At 40.2% G+C, this 19,236-nt stretch overlaps 1 protein-coding gene across 2 annotated transcripts in view; it reads left to right on the top strand.

The window, feature by feature from the left end:
• Nucleotides 1-1,709: 1,709 nt before the first annotated feature.
• The window catches only part of SELENOI (selenoprotein I), a 55,504-nt gene continuing 37,977 nt past the window's right edge, over nt 1,710-19,236 (top strand). The window contains exon 1 of one of the 2 annotated variants that reach the window (XM_020983917.2): nt 1,710-1,839. Coding sequence is in view for 1 of the 2 variants with exons in the window: in XM_020983915.2 (XP_020839574.1) it covers nt 2,292-2,351 (60 nt within the window). In the remaining variant the exon portion in view is untranslated. Of the gene's footprint in view, nt 1,840-2,149; nt 2,352-19,236 lie in introns of those variants that run through there. The other variant, XM_020983915.2, reaches the window with a different exon arrangement.

Genomic DNA, 19,236 nt, shown 5'->3' with positions numbered 1-19,236 from the left:
GCTTTCTTGGGATACTGAATGTTGTGTTATTCCAGGATCTGGGACAGCTCAAGGGACCCCAAAGCTTTCAGTGCTTCCAAAGTGGTCTGATCCAGTTGAAAGTTTGACCAATGCCCACCTGGTCTGAGCTCTGAAGGTTTCTGACCTAGGTTTGGTTCTGAGCAACAGTAGCTGCTGGACTCAGCCACTGTAAGACAGCTGGGAAGCTCTGCTAGTCAGGAGTGGCAAGCTGCAAGCTTCCTTTTGTTCTGGGATTCCTACCCTGCTTATTCTTTTGCAGCTTTCACACTGGACTACAAGTTACTCTAAGTCTCTTCGTTGTTGCTTCTGAAATTGCTCCTCTCTGTATACAGCAACACTCCTTACCCAGAATGCCACCCTTGGGCTCAGGTCCTTTCCTCAGTCAGCCTAGGACCTGTATCTGGGTAGTGAGTGACAGAGCCAGCTGGCATCTGTCATGCAGCCTGCACAAGGTTATGGTGCCCTAGTATAGCTTTTTTTGTTCAGGTGCACAGCCTCCTGAAGTCCCCCGTACATAATACTCTTCCCCATACTTTTACCCCAGTGTTCACTGACTTCTCTGCTTGTCTCCCTATGCTAACCTGGGCTAGGAAAATGACTCACTGTCACTTTTTTCTTAAGATTTCCCTGATCTAGATTCAGTCTGGTGCATTTTCTAGATCTGTTCAGAAGAGTTTGAGGGTAGGAGTTCACTGTACTCTTCCTGATATTTAGCCATCTTGGCTTTGCTTCCTAATACAGTGTTAACAGGTAGCTTACTGGAGCACCTGTATAAAACATATTGAAGACATAATAATGGATCAATGTGTTAACGTCTTAATTTTGATTCTTTCTCAGGTGGAGATATAGGAGCAATTAGAAGCATTGTAGAAGTGAACTCACAAAGCTGGTAGCAGAACTTTGAAGACTGTTCATTTTCCTTCCCTTGCCACCTCTTCTTCATTGACCACTCTCTTGACAATACACCTCTGTCAGCAGAAAATACCTATTGCAGGAATTGAGAATTCTGTAACCAGATTTCACCCATGATTAAAAAGCACTACATCAAGAAAAAATATTGCAAAGTCAGGTTGTAAATTTCAGTCCAAAACTTAGGCAGAACCATAGCTACAGCACGTCACCAAAGGCCGCCCCCCAACCCCTCATATGCACTTGGTCTTTAAAGACTATGACTAAGTGCTCAATTTTTATGCAGCTATCTCACCTATGTAAAGAAAAAACTAATGTTTGCAACTCAAAACGGGCTTAAATAGCATGTGATATGTTAAAACACAATAGAGTTTTATGTTCTAATTCCATATCGTCCCTAACAAAGCATGACAATGATAGCTATGTATTTTGCAGTTTGAAAAATAAATGATCAGAGTCTAGATGATTTTGGCAGCTACGGGGAGGATGGATTGGAGACGGGTGTGTTTGGAAGAAGGAGGGTATTACAAGAGTCTAGGTGAGAGGCTAATGAAGAAAAAGAACTAGGGCTAACTAGATGAGGAGTTAGAATCACAAAGACTTTGCAACTGCTCCAAGAGCCAGGACTAGCAAGATAAGCAGAAAGAGGTGGCCAAACCCAGCGCCCTGCCCCGTCCATCTGGGTCTCTAGTAACAACCTCCGCTCCTCCCCGCCTCTCAAAGCAGGCACCACGTGCTTCAAACGATCAATCGCGACACGTGCGGCTCGCGTACGGCCTCCGGTGCTACGTCACGGAGGCAGCCCGGCTTCTGAGTCGCTCCAGGGTCCCTCCCTCCTCACCTCGGCCCCAAGTCGAGAGACCTGCGCAGCCCTAGAGCTTGCCGGGAACTGAACTAAACTGACCCAAGGTGAACTTTCGCCTTTTCTCCTCCTTCTATTTCCCCCACTCCCCTTCCCCCCACTCCTTTCCTCCAATCAAGTTTTTCCACAAATGAGGCGGCAGCGAGGACGCTAAGGGCGGGATTTCGCGTGTTTCAGTGTCAGCCGATTTGTCCTTCCTTCGTTCCAGTGAACGAGGTGGACTGAAGTTGTAATAAAGGCCGGCCGATGTCCGTTTGCGTGCTGACGTATCATGGCCTGGAGCCGGCCGCGCGTGCGCCCCGGGGCAGGCCGCGCATGCGCTGGAGTGTAGTGGGGTCGGGCGGGGGGGGTGGGGGGTGGAGCTTGGAGCTTCCACATTCCCTCAGCCTTTAGCACTCACGTCGAGCCCGGGCTGGTGCCGGGTCCTCCCTGTTTCTGAGGCTGCCGCGGTGGCCGTCGGTGCCTCCTCCTCCTCCTCCGCTTCCTCCTCCCTGTCATCATGGCCTTCCGTTACGAATACGTGACTGCGGAGCAGCTGGCCGGCTTCGATAAGTACAAGGTAGCGGGGACTCCATCCTCCCTCCCTTCATCCTCCCTTCATCCTCCCTCCATCCTCGCGCTCACTGGCCCCGGGACTGGGCGGGATAAGGGCGGGCGGCCGCCCCCGAGGGGATCAGACCACGTCTGGCTCCCTCCAGCCCGGAGCCGGCTCTCGGACGGGGCGCCTGGGACGCCTGCCCGGAGAGTAGCGACGGCCATTGACACCTCCCTCCACCTGTCCGTCTGTGTGGCGGCGGAAAGATCGCTGGGTGTGGACGCAGAGGTCCCGTGCTCCCCTTGTTGCCTGGGGCAAATCATTTCCCCTCTGGGGGCCTCAGTTTCCTCATCTGTCACATGGAAGAACTGGACTGGAGGGTAGCGAAAGGAGCTGTCCCTTACCAGGTCTGGCTCCTCTTTGCCCCCTGTTCTGAGCTGGTGGGTAGTGCAGACGAGCAGGTGGGAATTCCCTGCTCCGCTGTTGTGGGACCCTAAATGTAGAGCCAGGAGGGACCCCGGGGCTGTGTCCCACCCTCCCGCACATTGCATTAGAGGACGCTCGCCCCAGGTGGCGGGGCGGCGTGGAGGGGGAAGGTTGCTTCCTTTCCCTACACCCCTGTCCCGTAGCAGTCAGCTTCAGAGATTTCGCACATTTCTCATGGATAGCCCCAACTTTCTCTGCTGGTGTCAATTTTCTAGTGCAGCTCAGCTGAAATACGGTACAAATTGATAGTACTCGTGCTTTTAGAATGATCATTTTCTGAAAGTAATGCTGTTGTGGTCTGACAAGAAATTCAGAATTCATGACGGCAGCCCTAATTCAGTTCAGTTCAACAATGACTTGTACCAGGTGTTGTTTTGGGAAAACGATGACAAAAATGAATTATCAACGAGCTTACGTTTTGCCATATACTGCCCGCTCCCCCATTGATCTGGAAGCATTTGGTTGCTTTCTCTTCTATAAGGGTACATTGAAAATTGCAGATGGAAGCAAGGTTATATTACTTTGAAACACTAGAACTGGAAGGACCATGAGAGTTCATCTAGTTCATTCCTCTGTTTTGATCAGACCTGAACCTAACCTGTGTTAGAAACTTGAGAATCTGTCTTGTTTTTAAGACATATTTGGGGAAACAGATTCCACAGTCTCTTTGGCAACTTGTGCCAGTGTTTAAAAACTCTCATTGGCAGGAAATTCTTAATCCAGGTCTCTTGTGTTTAGCTTAATCCCCACCTCTTTGCTGATCTCTGTTCTGGCACAAAGCTGACAAACCTTGTGTGTTGGTGACTGACAGAAAAATTCCTCCCTTCCCCCTCCTCGTTTTCTTTTTTAAATACAAGTTTTTAGCAAGATATACATTTCATTTACAGCACATCCTTTCCATTAATGCATTATCTATTGTTTACTTAAAAACAAACTTGACTGAGTTTTCTGCATTCACCAGAAATTTTGACGTGATTTTTCTCTCAACCTCCCTCTCTTTAGTTTCCTAACTGATATCCGACCTGGCAAGCAAAGTTCAATTTAGCAATAGGTCAATGTTCTCCAAGGTGGCGTTTCTATGCTTTTGTTACAGTGAGTTCAGTAAAGTCAAAGTATATGTGTAGATATGTGTGTGTGTGTGTGTGTGTGTGTGTGTGTGTGTGTGTGTGTGTGTGTATATATATATATATATATATATATATATATATATATATAATCTGCATATATGTTACATATATTATTTAATTTTGGGGGGGAAACCAGACCTGTTATTTCAGTGGTATAGGGAACACCAGATAAGGAAACTTCTAACAGTACAAATTGGCACCTGTTTTGCAACTTGTAGAATTCTTGAGAGTTGCTTTTGATATTGAGAGGTTAAGTGGCTTCTCAAGGGTCACATAGGCTCTGGGAGAGAGAGAATTCATTAGTTAAGTGATATAGAAGAGGGAAATATCTGCAGTTGTCTTTCTCAGGATTACATTCAGATAATTCTACGTAGGAGTATGGGGACCCTTACGGGGGAAATATGTGCTATTAGAAATAGCATTACTATGCCTGGTCTGACTAACACAAGAAAAGATTGGGCTTCATAATTTTTATATTTTCTGTCAGATATCAGCAATTGAAGCATAACAACCACACAGAGTGACTAATGAAAAGAGTATACCTAATGAATGGAGTCATGATTACCATTCTATAGTAAAGAAGCTTTAATGTAAATTAACTTTTAAAGCTGAAGGAAGCATCTGGTGACTCTACACAAATATTAGTGCTTTTGATAAACTATAAACAAAAATGACCTTCACTAACAGACTGATCTAGTATCTTATTAGTGGTATTGGGCAAATGCTGGGTTCTCTAAGACTATTCCAGCAGTGATGAAAAGAATAGGCAGGATGATGAACTGTATTGTTTACTAATTTATTGTTTGTAGCTAATACACGATCTTAGCCACGAGGTACTCTGAGGTTCCACATCAAGGTTGGCCTCTAGGTGGTGAATGTTTTTCAGTCAAAGCTATTCATGAAGATTGTTAAGGTAAAAAAGGGGTTGCATTCAATTTTGGAGGGGATACCCATGTAATAACATCATGGGTCCTTGAAATATTGAAGTACTAAAAAAAGTTGTCTATGGGATTTCATGTAACTTCAAGGATTAGAATAGGAGATTTAGATATTTCAACAGTCTTTTTTTTCTCCTGACTTCTTATAGTTAACTAGGAAGGTACAAATGTGAAGACTTTTTTTTAATCTGAATAGTTTAGAATTTTCCAACCTATTGAGGGTGAAGTTTTTCTTTTTATGGTATAGCAAATTTAACTTAGGAATGGCATAGTTTCAATTGATTGTGAACCATTTCCACTTTGTATCATTTTTTTTAAAGGCAGTTTGGGTTAAATGACTTGCCTAGGGTCACACAGCTTAGTGAGTGTCAAGTGTTTGGTCTGAGGCCAAATTTGAACTCAAGTCCTCCTGACTTCAGGGCCGGTGTTCTATCTGCTGCCACCACCTAGTTGCCTCCTTGTATCATTCTTTTTCAAAGAAAGAAAGTAAATCTATTCTGTAGAGAGGGCTTGTATTTCTATAGCATTATTTCCTTTATCTTCTGCTGTTATGGTGATTCATAATCAAGCAACTTAATACTTGGTGGTGAGCAGCATTATTTTAACTCTAAGAGTATATATGACTTTTGGTGTGTTACTTAAAATACTAGCCAATATATTTGAACTCGTCAAGAATCTATGATTTTGTTGGCCTAGATGCTCCCTCCCCTGATGCTGATCAGTATCAGTATAGGTATTTAACTTTGTAGAAAGCCTTTGGATTGTCTTGCAACCTGCCTGTCATGAGCCTTTCTGAATTATTAGGCTGGTCCTCAGGTTATAGAAATAGTTTCCAGTTTGGTAGGATTTTACAGAGTTTATATACCATTGGTTAAGGCCTTTGAGAATCTAGGACCATCTTCACCATGCCATGATGAGCCATAGGAATAGGACTTCAGTGGATGGTGGGGGTACATTTATTTTTAAAAGATGATGCCTTTCAGCAGATTAAGTTTATCAAGAACATAGTAACTTTGGTTTGTATCTTGGTAGAGGACTAGAAACTTAGTATCTTTAATTTTCAGTTGACTTCTGCAAATGAAAGAAAAAGACTGGATCATTCAGAATAGAAAATCAAAAGTCATTTCTTTGCCTTTGGAATACCAAAATTCATATATTGTTGACCCAATCTGGTCAATGGCCTTCTACTCATTTAGATAATGAACAAAGGAGATAGTCCATTTATAGTACATTTCAGTATTCCCTAAGAAACAATATTCCCTCCTCAACAGCAGATCCTGTTGGAATATTCCATGGGACCAGGGGGAAGAGGGGGCTAAACAGATGACTGGAGCTATTAGCACTACTAATAAAGAGAAGGATGAGATAAAGCTAGCAATATGTGAAAGGAAAACTTAAATAAACTTCAAGTCTTTGCCTACCTGAGTTACCATTGAATAAGGAAACAGAGAAGATATATGACATGTTGACATGCAGGTTAGAGGAGTTTTTGTATTCTTTTGCCAGTACCACCATCTCTAATCAGTGGAATGTATAAGCTAACATTTATTAGTAACAGTTTATTTGCCCCTTTGGTAATCAGTAAATACTCATGGTTGTTGAGAGTACAACCAATCTAAAGATAAAATCATCTGAAGCAGAAAGAGACATTGTAGTGAATAGAATCAGGAAGATTTGGGCTCACATACCAACTTTGAGCTTATTAGCTATAGGACTATGAGCTAGTTACTTAACTCTGAGCCTTAGTTTCCTCACGTGGGGATCAGGTGGGAATGATACTAGCTGCTGTTGTTACTTAATGAGTTATTGTTAGGCTCAAGAGAGATAAGGTATATTAAGTGCTGTGGATAGAGCACTGGATTTAGGAGTCTCTGAGTTAAGACCCTATTTCCTTGTGGTCATATGTAAATATTATTTTCTGAACTTCAGTTTCTTCATCTGTAAAATGTGAATAAATCTTGTAGTATCTGCATCACAGGGCCATTGTGAGATTCAAATTAGAGAATGTATGGAAAGTGTTATACACATTTTTTTTTCTTTTTTTTGGCTCGGCAGTTGGGGTTAAGTGACTTGCCCAAGGTCACACAACTAGTAAGTGTCAAGTGTCTGATGCCAGATTTGAACTCAGGTCCTCCTGACTCCAAGGCTAGAGCTCTAGCCACCTAGTTGCCCATATACACATTTTAAAAGCACAGTATACCTATATATAATTATGAAAGTGCTATGTAAGTGTCAGCCTTTGTTAATATTAGAACCAACTTATTATTATAATTGATCTAATAAAGCAGAGGATCTTAGGGCCCATGGATATATTTCAGGAACTTAGATTAGGGAAATCACATCTTTATTTTCACTAATCTCTAACTGAAATTTAACATGTCCTTAATTATAAATTAAAAAAATACCCAACACATTATTATTCTGAGAAATGGTCTTTAGGCTTCACCAGAGTGTCAAAAGGGCCGTTCATGACACAAAAAACGTTAGGAATATCTACATTAGAGTCAGTGTGGTCCAATGGATGAAGTGCTCATTCTAGAGCTAGGAAGACCTTTGAATTCAAAGCCTTGCTTCTGACTCTAGATCTATGTGTCTCAGATAACTCCCTAGGAAATAGTCAGATCCCAACTCCTTCAGCTTCTACATCTTCTACATTTTAATTTATAAATGACACATAGTATATAGAATGATGGAGAGATTAAGATAATTGTAAAAGCTTTAGGGGAGATGCCAACTTCTTGTTGGGGGAGACAGATAATGAACTGAAACCTCAATTGCTGTCTACATGCTACAAGTTTTAGGGGATCTCTTTGTTGTACCTACACTTTTTTTTTGTTTTTTTTTTAAGTGAGGCTATTGGGGTTAAGTGACTTGCCCAGAGTCACATAGCTAGGAGGTATGTGTCTGAGGCTTGATTTGAACTCAGATCTTCCTGACTCCAGGGCAGGTGCTCTATCTACTGCACTACCTAGCTGCCCCTACACCTTGTTTTAAAGTGAAAGTTTTTGTTCCTGTAATAAAAGTGGGGAAATAAATTGATGTTTATATAGAGGGAGTTTTATGGTTGTAAAATGATTTCATAGACATTAGCAGTTCTCAGATTGTGTCATGAGGGAGTCTGCTAGGTCCAAACTATTTTCATAATAACACTAAGACATTTTAATTTCTACTATGGTAAGTATTAACAGAGATAACTCATATAAACAAAAACTTTTTTGGAGGGCACCACAATCATTTTTAAGCATGTAAAAGGGTCCTGAGATCAAGAAGTTTGAGAATTGCTGATATACATGGACTAATTTGATCCTCACAGTATTCTGGCGGGAGATGTAATAATAACTCATATTTATCTAACCTTTAAGGTGGTATAGTACTTTATACATGCTGTCGTTTGATCACAACAGATCTATGAAATAGGTGTTATTTTCTACCTCTCCCATTTTACACATAGGGAAACTGAAAGTCACGGGATCACATGGCTAGTAAGTGACTGAGACAGGATTTGAAACCACATTTTTCTCCATGGCCAGTGTTCTGTCCTCTGCATCATGTTATTATTGCCATTTTACAGATGAGAAAAATAAAGCTTAGAGAGACCAAGTGACAGGATTTAAAACCAACTCTTCTGACTCTTAATTTCATTGTTTTTTTCCTATTATATCACAAAATTGTTTTCCAGCATTCAATGAGACTAGGATTACAATTTTACTAATTCTCTTGTTTCCTAGCCAGGAATGTATTCTTAAAAGGTCTAGTGGGGATAACAACTTGCTATTTAGTTTGTGATTTAATTCCAATAACAGAGAAATGGTCCTCATAGAAACATTTTCCATACCTGATTACATGAGAAAGATGTTGGGTACCATAATGCCTTAAACTCTTAATGTTCAACAGGCCACATGAAAGCAGGTGATGGCTCTCTGTTGTAGATCTGTCTATTTTGCCTTATAAGTGAACTGGCTCTTTTTGGCTTGGTGTCCAGAAATTTTAAATGATGCCATTGCACTTGGATATTAATGAACAAATATTTATTGAACACCTACTGTATATATGCAAGTCATTATGTTAGGTGTTATGGGAAATACAAAAAATGTTAGATTTTAATGTCTTTGCAACATACTGCAATTCACATAACTATTTTATTAAATTCTTGATTGTGTTTCCTACCTATATCTTTCTTTTATTAAATAATCTTCTCAAGGCATAAATCTGTTAGTGTCACTCCCCTACTTCAAAACCGTCAGTGGCTTTCTGTTGCTTCTAGAATAAAATTTTCAACCATCAGATTACAGTCTTACCTTTCCAGTCTTATTTCATGTTAGGCATGCTACCTTCTAGCCAAGCGAGAAAATATTCCCTCCCCATCAAACAAAACAAACCCCTCAAAACCTGGCCCTTCCATAATAGACCATCTTCAGTGCTTCCCTGTGTTTGTGCCGGACTTTGCTGGTGCCTGGAATGCACTCTTTCCTAAGCTGAAAGTGTACTCTACTTTGAATTTTCCTAAAACACTTTACATGGATTTCTCCTGTGCCCCATCACTCCCTTCCTCATTATACTTCTCTGTAGAAAGGTAGGGTTGTTTTTTGTTTGTTTACTGCTTGATATGTGCTTAAGGAATCCAATAGCTGCACTGTTCTAGAAGCTATTCCTAGTTGTCAGTGCTTTCTCCCTCCTCAAGGATATATTTATTTATTTATTTAAATGTTGTGTTTTTTTCAGTACTATGTAAGCTCTTTGAGGACAGAGATTACTCTACCCTTCCCCCACACCCTCATTTATCTTTGTATCCCCCAAGCCCATCACCAGCTTTTCAACATTTCCAACACTGGTTTTTGTGGCAAAAGCCTGCATTGACCTCTTTTTTCCAGTAGATGGTGGGCATGTGTCGATATGGGGAAAGCAGTGTGTTCTTTTCCTCTGGGATTTATTTTTCCCTTTGGAAAAGCCCTCCAGTAGGGAAAGACCCTAAAAAAATAACTATTACTGTTTGACATGTATTTTTGGAAGGAGCTTCACTTTGTGGTAGGCTGAGATGTACTTTGGTTTTAGCCGTGTTACCTTTCTGTTGGGCTAGGCCAAATGTTTTGCCAGTGTTGAATGAATGGTCCATTGAAATAAAAAATAGTGAAAAGATGAGAGTAGTTCCTTATAGAGAAGAGGTTGGGAATTGAGTTTGTCCTCATAGGGATAGTATTTGGTGGGGAGATGGTATTCTAGGTAGGAGGGAACAATATGAGCAAAGTTTGAGGTGAGAGTGAATAAGGCATATACAGAAGAGATGGGTAGAGGGTAGGGTTCATGTCCTGATTTTCAAAATCCTCCACAATAAGATTCAACCTTACTTATTCTTATTTTACCTTTTGTTTTGATCCAGAACTTTTTTTCCCCCTACACCACACTCGTTCCTATCTTCAGGTATCGTTGGTGTGATGCTGTATCGTCATTTCCCTTCCCCACCCCACCCCTGCGCCTCTCCACCTTCCTTTCTTCTGTTAGATGTGCAGGATTGACTAGAAGGGGAAAGGCAGGAAGAACCATTCAGGCTATTGCTTCTTAAGCAGGTGGGAAGAGTTATGTTTCTGAACTAAGGTAGTGGCAATAGGACTCAAACAAATAAGATACTGTTGCCTGGCTCTGGGAGTGGGATGTGTATGTGTGAATAGGAAAAACCATCTCTGTCCCAGTTGTTAGTGATCTCCCTCAACCTTTATCCCCAAAAGTACTTTGTATATGTTTCATATTGACTCATCTCTGTAGGTATTGTTTCTCCTCCCAGTAGAATGTAAGCTCTTTGAGGGCAGGGATATTCTAGCATAGTGTCTTGCACATAATAGATAATTCATTAAATGCTTATTGAATGACTGAATAGTTATTAACTTACATAAAAACTCAAGTCAATGGTCACGTGTAAAAAACCAAACTAATGTAAGTTTTCATTTGTCCCCTTAGGTACTTAGATGGATCTGTGATCTCATAGTTATAGTGCAGATTGGGTCCCCTTCATATATTCTCTTCCATTGTGATTCTTGTCCTGTGTCTCCATAAATTCTCCATATAGAATCCTCCCTTTCTCCTTTGCCTCTTCCTCTGGTTCTTTTAATATCTTGGGGGAAGGCAGCAGGATCCTGGTGTAGGGGAAAGTGGAAAGGTTGCTGCTTTAGATATAATGTTGCTGCCGTTTCTTCTTGATATTTGCCTTGGCCTTCTTTGTAGCTGCCAGAGCTATTTCCTTTATCTTCTCCACTGTTGTTTTTATTTTTTCCCAACTGCTTGACAAGTATTTTAGGAGTTTTGCTTTGTAGTTAGGTTGAGGTATACTCAAAGTCTTTGATCTTGACCTTGCTACCAAACACTTGGACAGCTTTGAGACTTTAAACTGGAAGAGACACTGGTCTTTTGGTGGCATTCATTTTAGTCACCATTTTCAGGATTCATACAGTAACATATCCTTTCACCATTTTCCAGCTGTTGCAGTTGAAAGTGGTCACGTTCAGGGTTTTATGGGTTCACAGTAGAGGATTTGTCAACTAGACTAAGAGGCTGCTGTGTTGGTGGGAAAGAATATCTGCCCAGCAGGCATGCTGTTGGTCTTTGTCAGAAGTTTTTGGGTTCATATTGTGGTGTGACCACCAAAGCTTCTGATCATGAATAAAGGGAGGGGTCTGGCTGTTCCCATACGTATCCTTGAGAGGTATTTTCAGCCACTTGTGTTCAAGTCCTCCTTGGTAATATGATGCTGCCTGCTTGGATCTACAAAATGCAATTCATTTGGTCTTTGAGTTAATTGCAATTTTGATTCTTCCAGGGTAACAGTGTTTCATAGTTCATAGCCATATAACAGTACTAGAAAAATATTAAAAAGTGGATTTTGTAGCAGCAAGTAGTTTGTAATAATTGGAAGTATTTCATTAATGTGATCTCACCCAGTCTTTGAACTTAGTCCTGGGTGATTGTTCCCTGGAGCTGTTGCTTGTATCTACACACATGCATATGTACAATTGCATGTGTGCGTTCATACATTCATAGGTATAAAAATATATAGCTACTATATCAGTTTTTTTTTAAAAACAGTAACTCGCTCCTTTGATATAGATCTGTAGATTGGAAAGCTAACCTGTATTATTCTAAGTAGGAATTAAACCCAGATCTTCCTGATTCTAAGGCCAGGTCTCTATCTTCTGTACCAATGATGTCAAACTCAAATAGAAACTCCATACATATGGATTCCTGCTGGCTGCATAGTGACTTAAGACAGCCATGTATTATCATCATCTAAGTTCTATTGTATACTTATTTATTTTATTAAATATTTTCCAGTTACATTTAAATCTGATTCTGGCTGCCTTCAGGAGTGTTACAGTCTATAGACTGAATGTTTCAGATATCTTTATTGCATGATGCTGCCTCTCATGTTCATGTAAACATGGATACAATAGACTAATAAATTGGGCTGCTTTTCTAGTTACATGTTGTAGTCTGAACATTCACCCTTCCCTTGTGACTGATCTCTTTTATATTACTGTCAGTTTCTTTCTTTCAGTTTCCTTTGCTGGATTGTCATTTATGTCCTATCTCATAACTACAGGTATTCCTCAAAGCTTTGTCCTGGGGTCTTTTCATTTCTCCATATCATCTTTCCCCATGATTTCAGTCTTCGTGGGTTCAATCATCTTTATGCAGATGACTTACAGAACAGTGTATCCAACCCTGGGCTTATTAGACATTTTCAGTTGTTTGTCTGTAGGCACCTTAAGCTTCACATGTTCAAAATCATTCATTTATTAAGTACCTGCTCGGTGGTAGGCACACAACAGAACTCATTATCTCCTTCCCAAAATCCGTTTACCTCATCTTTCCTATGTCTGTTGAGTACACCATCCTACCAGTGAATCAGATTGTCAACTTTGAAGTCATTCTCGGTTTATCTCTGTACCCTTTAAAAAAATTATTTTAAAACATTTTTCCTAATAATTATTTATTTTTTAGTGTTCTTTTCTTTTTACATTTTGAGTTCCAAATTCTCTTCCTTCCTCTCCTTCCCACTCAGAAGGCAAACAATATAATATCAATTATATGTGTGAAATTATACAAATTGTATTTTCATATTAGTCATGTTTCAAAAACAAGCAAGAAAAATAAAGTGAGAAAATTATATTACAATTTGCACTCAGAGTTCATGAGTTGTCTCTCCAGAGGTGGATAGCATTTTTTTTTTTATCATGGGTCCTTTGGAATTGTCTTAGATCATTGTATTGATCAGAGTAGCCAAGTCTTTCACTGTTGATGATCATTACAATGTTGTTGTTACTGTGCACAATGATCTCCCAGTTCTCACTTTATTTTGCATTAGTTCACGTGGTTCTTGCCATGTTTTTCTGAAACCAGCCCCCTCATCATTTCTTATAGCACAATAGGACTCCATCACAATCATGTTCCAGAACTTGTTCAACCATCCCCCAGTTGACGAGCATCCCCTCAATTTCTACTTTTTGCCACCACAAAAAGAGCTGCTGTCAATATTTTTGTACATATAGATCCTCTTCCTTCTTCTTTAATCTCTTTGGAATACAGACCTAGTAGTGGTATTGCTGGGTCAAAGGATAGGCGCAGATTATAGCCCTTTGGGCATAGTTCCAAGTTGTTCTCCAGAATGATTGGACCAGTTTACTGCTCTACCAGTAGTTCATTAGTGTACCTATTTTTCCCTCATCCCCTCCAGCATATGTCATTTCTGATAGGTGTGAAGTGGTACCTCATAGTTGTTCTAATTGCATTTCTCTTATAAGTAGAGATTTAGAATATTTTTCCACATGACTATATCATATTTGTACTTTCCATCATACCCCTTATCCAGGCAGTTTGACCAGTCTTGTAGATGCTTCCATTCCAATATCTCTCACAAATGATCCTTTTTTTTCCTCCACAGACACCATCTTATCACCTCTTACCAGGACTGTTGCACTAGTTTCCTACTAGGTCTCCCTGCCTCGAGTTGCTTCCCTTTTTATGCACCCTTTACAAAGAATGGCATGACTATGTCTTGCTTTCTTGCTCAGGAAGCTCTGCCTTTGGGATAGAGTACAGACTGTCTGGCCTTGAAAGCCCTTTATTGTCCAGCCCTACTCCACCTTTTCATGCTAATTGCTCTCACCTGCCCTTCACTCACTGCATCCTAGTTAAGCGGGACTGCTGCTATCCCTGTAACAGCATTTCATCTCTCACAGCTTTGCATAGGGAGCTCCCTCCCCCTACCATCTGTGCCTCTAGACTCCCTTGTTCCTTTCAGAGCCCAACTCAAGAGCCACTTCCTACTTGAGGCTTTTCCCAGGTCCCTCCAATTACTTTGTTTATCTTTTGTATTTACTTATGTACATGTTGTTTCCTCCCAGTAGACAGGTTATTGCATGCAAGGGCTGTTTCATTTTTGTCTTTGAATTACCTTCTCTGATTAACATATAGCGTACTTTGAATACTGACCCAGGAGCAAGTACATCTTAGGGGTGGAATCAAGAATAAGAAAGTAATTGGGCAGAGGGGGAGGGAGAAAATCTCCTTTGTGGAGAGTACTGTCTCCTGACTACGTCTGTACCTTTGCCCCTGACATTGCCTAGCTGGCAGAGGTATTTGTTTCACTCTGCACTGATAAGAAACATTTTGCTCTCTGACTCATGCTATCTTTGCTCTCCTTGGGTGCAGTCCATAAAGGTCTTTGATAAAAGATGTTTTGAGATCAAGTTCTCATTTCCAATCTCTAATGTGATGTCATTATTCTATGCCATTATTTCAGAGGCAGTGAGTTATTATTATTGTTATTTTTTTGTATTTTCAATTGTTGGCGTAGTGCTTTTCACATAGCAGGTACTGGGGGGAATATTGGTTGAAAGCTCTAGTTGATTTTTCTTATGCTCTTCCTCTCCATAGAAAATGAAAAACTGACTTGTAAAATAGTCCATCCTTCAAATACCCCAACAAAGAGAGTAGGTTGGATAGTGACCATTTCATTCATTTATTCTATGTGTAAAGTTAGGGCTTTTAAGGCATACAAAGAAGAATAAAATATATTTCCTGCTCTCATAGAGCTTACAGTCTAGTAGGAGAGATAAGACACACATGTAGCTGTTACATGTACTGTGGCTTTTTCAGAGGAGGGAGAGATTACTTTTGAGAGACTCAAGGAAGGCCTCATGGTGGAGTTACCTTTTAAGCTGAACCTTGAAGAAAGATAGGAGTTGAATAAGCAGAACTGGAACTGGAAGGCAGAGGGTAATAATAATATGAATGAAAGTTGGAAAGAGTTGGGTGTGTTGGAAAACCACATTGAATAGACCTGCTTGATTGGTTCATAGGGTTTGAAAAGACAGTAGTGGGGAAGGGGATGAAATAAAGGGAAAGGAACAAGCATTTAAGCATGTTCTATAGCACTGGGCTAAGTGTATTAGAAATATTATCTCATTTGATCCTCGACAATTCTGTGAGGTAATTTCTGTTATTATCCCTATTTTACAGTTGAAGCAACTGAGGCAGAAGTTAAGTGACTTGCCCAGAGTCACACAGCCAGTAAGTATCTGAGGTAGGATTTGAATACGGATCTTCCTGACCTTCCAGGCTCAGTGCTTTATCCACTGTGCCACCTAGGGAAAGAGAAGATAATAAGGCAGTAAAGATAAGTGAGACTAAGTGATGGAAGATCTTGGATATTAGATGAAGGAGTAGAGACTTTGGGAGTTATTAGAGAGCCATTGAGGAATGTTGAGCAAAGGAATGATGTGATCAAAACTGTAGGAGGATTTATTTGGCAATAATATGTTGGCTGTGTTTGGGGTGTGGTAGGAGAATGGAGGCAGCTGATGAGTTAGAATATTGCAGTATTCCAAGTGAGCAGTAATGAAGCCTTGAATTAAGATAGTGGCAGTAAGGATGGAGAGTAGGGGATAATTCCAACAAATTCTGGAAAGAGATAGTATAGAGGTAGAAACTATAAGATTTAGGGACTGATTTAATGTTGAGGGGTAAGGGGGTGATCAAAGATAACTGAGACTTTTAGTGATTAGGAGGATAAGTAGTGGTATTAACAAAAATAGAGAAATCAGGGGAGGAGGTTTGGTGGGGAAGATTAGTTTTGGTTTTGAATGTATTGAGTTTGAAATATAGAACTATTTGGAATTCATATCTGGAACCTGGAAAGAAGTCAGGGCTGGAGAGTAATATTTGTAAACATAAAAGATAGTTGAAGCTATCACTACTTATAGAAAAAAGGAATGTATTAATTTGTTGCTCAACTAAGGGATTGAAAATGTGTCACTTCTTATTCAAGGAGGCTCTAAAATCAGCAATTATTTCTGAAGCACAGAACCAAATATTAAATATTCAGAAATGCTGAGCGTTTAATGGTAATGCTCCTGAGTCTTCCTTGTTGCTGTAGGCTCCAGTGTCTTTACATATTGGGGTTTTAGCACTTCCCTCAATAATTCCACAAGTATTTGGAGAAGAAAAACTGAGTATCTTCCACAGTTTGAGAAGGGAAAATAACAGAGGACATTATGAGAATGCAACTATATAGCAAGTAAGAAATCTTACAGTATAACAATAAATTCTCTTACACGATTAAAGAATGATATGATCTGGCTTATGTAAAGGATTTCAGTTCTTATTTTCAAAGATGATATTGAGGCATGTGGGCATAGTCATGAAGATATAATAATTTTTAAAAGGGGTTTTATCTTTTGGTGTCTTTTCTTTCTTGACTCATCTTCCAATTCTCATTCATTTGTAATTTTTTTGTGTGAGTGTGCTAAAATGAAGTTAACAGCATGCCAAAAATGGATTAAAATATAAAAAAATATTCAAAGCACTAATATTTTGACCATGATTTAATATTTATTTGATTAAATATCTTGGGAAGTGGTAGGATTCCTCTCCTTGGAGATTTTTAAGCAGAGGCTGTGTGACCATTTGGCATAGATATGTCAGAGTATGGATATTTTTTGGTGAATAGATTGGGCTAGATGGCCAGTGAGGTTCCTTCCAACTCCCACATTTTGTGATCTGATTAAAAAAATATTTCAAGATTGTTGGCTAATAGAGACTTCTAGTAGAATGTGGGATAACAGTGAGCTTTCTGCTTAGGTTTATATAGTGCTTCTCTTTAGCTTAAAATATGATGAACACATCCAGTGGTTTAATGACAGGATGAACAGAATATGGCCTTGTTTGTTTTTTTTTCTTTTCAGTTAATCTGACAGTCTACCCAGGAGGGAGTGACTCCTGGATATAGAGATCATCCTGGGCAAAGGATCTCTCTCATGTTTTATGTTACAGAAGATTTTTCTATCCAAAGACTTGGTTTACTTGTGAGTTCCCAGCCTGATCCTTATTTCCTTCTCCGTTCTCCTTCTTTTCCCACAACCTATCCCTATTCAAAGATTTACAGTATTTTGTGTGTTCAAGGCGACTTTCCTTGACTTCAGTCCATCAGCATTTATAAAGTACTAACTGTGTTCACCAGGTGCTGTGCTAGACATGGGGGATACAAAGACAGAAATGAAAAAAATCACTACATTGAAGGGAGGAAGAAGGGGAAGGCGAGGGAACAAGCATTTATTAAGCAGCTTCTCTGTGTTAGGCATCTTGCTAATAACTTTACAAATATCTCATTTGATCTTCACAATAGCCTTGTTTGATAGGGTCTGTTATTATCCTTATTTTACACTTGAGGAAACTCAGGCAGACAGAGGTGAGGTACTTGCCCAGGGTTACACAGCTAGTAAAAGTCTGAGGCTAGATTTGAACTCAGGTCTTCCTGATTCCAAGCCTAGCACTCAATCCATTGTGCCCCTTAGCTGCTTTGCAGCCTATTCAAAGAGCTTACATTCTTTGGGGAAGGCAAAATATATATATAGACTGTCCCCAAAATTTTAGTGCAATTTTAGGTTTTAGTGGTGTAAGATTTTGGGGATACCCTGTATGTATTTAATGTGATATGTGTGACATATATACAATGTACACACATGTGGCATATGTAATATGTATATACCTATAGGCTATATATGAATGAAAGAAAAAACACTTATTAAGTGCTTACTATAAGCCAGACTTATTAAATGCATACTATGAGAAGTAGCATGGTGTAGTGGATAGCCAGCTTTGAACCAGGAAGACCTAGGCTTAAGTATTGACTTTGACTCATCTTGGCTGTGATCCTGAGCAACCTACTTAACCTCAGTGCCAGAGACAACTCTATTGGTAGGGGGTTTGCTCACTGGGGAGTTGTTTTTGCTAATGAAATCTCGGGTCCAGTTCTTGATCCTAGCTCTACTAGACAGGTCAATCAGCAAGTAAAAATGCTTAGAGTTGGAAGAGCATCATGTTTGAGGAATAACAAGGAGGCCAGTGGCACTGTATCATAGAGTATATGGAGAAGAGTAACATGTTGCAAAGTAAGAAGGGGGCTAGGTGATGAATGGCTTTGAAAGCCAAAGAAAGGATTTTTATACTTTATCTAGAGGAAAGAAGGAGCCACAGGAACTGATGGAGGAAGGGGAGGGGAGTTGGGTGATGTGGTCAGACCTGCAATTTAGGAAGATCAATTTGGCAGCTGAAGGGAAAGATGGACCAGTAGAGAGACTTGAGGCAGGGAGACCAGTCAGCGACTGTTTCAATAGTCCAGCCATGAGGTGATGAGAGATTGCCTGCACCAAGGTAGTCTCGGCATCAGAGGAGAAAGAAGTGGGAATATGCAAGTGATATGAAGGTAACATCAATAGGACTTGACCAGTGATTGGATGAAAAAGAGTGAAGAGTGGAGGGTGATTGCCAGGTTGTGAGTGAGCCTCTGTGACTTGGGAGGTTGGTGGTACCCTCTTTGGTAATATAGAATTTAGGAAAAGGGGAGAGTCTTCAGGGCCCAGGAGAGAGGGGGGAACCCCAAAGTTAGCAGATATGAAGTGGATGAAGGTACAGAGAAGGAACAGACAGGTATGAGGAGAATTAGAAGTGAGTAGTGTTACAAAAACCTAGGAGGAGACAGTTTCAAGGAGAAGAGAGTGATTGACAAGAGTAAGAGGCTGTAGAGAGGTAGAAAAGAATGAGGACTGAGAAAAGGCCATTGGATTTGGTGATAAAATCTCCAATAATTGGAGATCATTTAGTAGCTTTGAAGAGAGCAATGGGGAGCCACTGAAGGTTTTTGAATAGCAGAATAACATGTTTATTTTCTTAGTCACAGTACCAGTGACACTGGACAAAATCTAACTTTGATGGGGAGCAGAGGTTCCCCATTCCTGTTATAAGCTGATGACATTTTGAGCAGTGAGGTGGTAGTAGTAATGTGTTTTTTTTTAAATTGGAGGAGACATT

The sequence above is a fragment of the Phascolarctos cinereus genome, unplaced genomic scaffold, assembly GCF_003287225.1.
Source record: "Phascolarctos cinereus isolate Bilbo 61053 unplaced genomic scaffold, phaCin_HiC Scaffold_2;HRSCAF=192, whole genome shotgun sequence".
NCBI classification, from domain to species: domain Eukaryota; kingdom Metazoa; phylum Chordata; class Mammalia; order Diprotodontia; family Phascolarctidae; genus Phascolarctos; species Phascolarctos cinereus.
The sequence above is the reverse complement of the archived record's forward strand: the minus strand, read 5'-3'. Positions and strand labels throughout refer to the sequence as shown.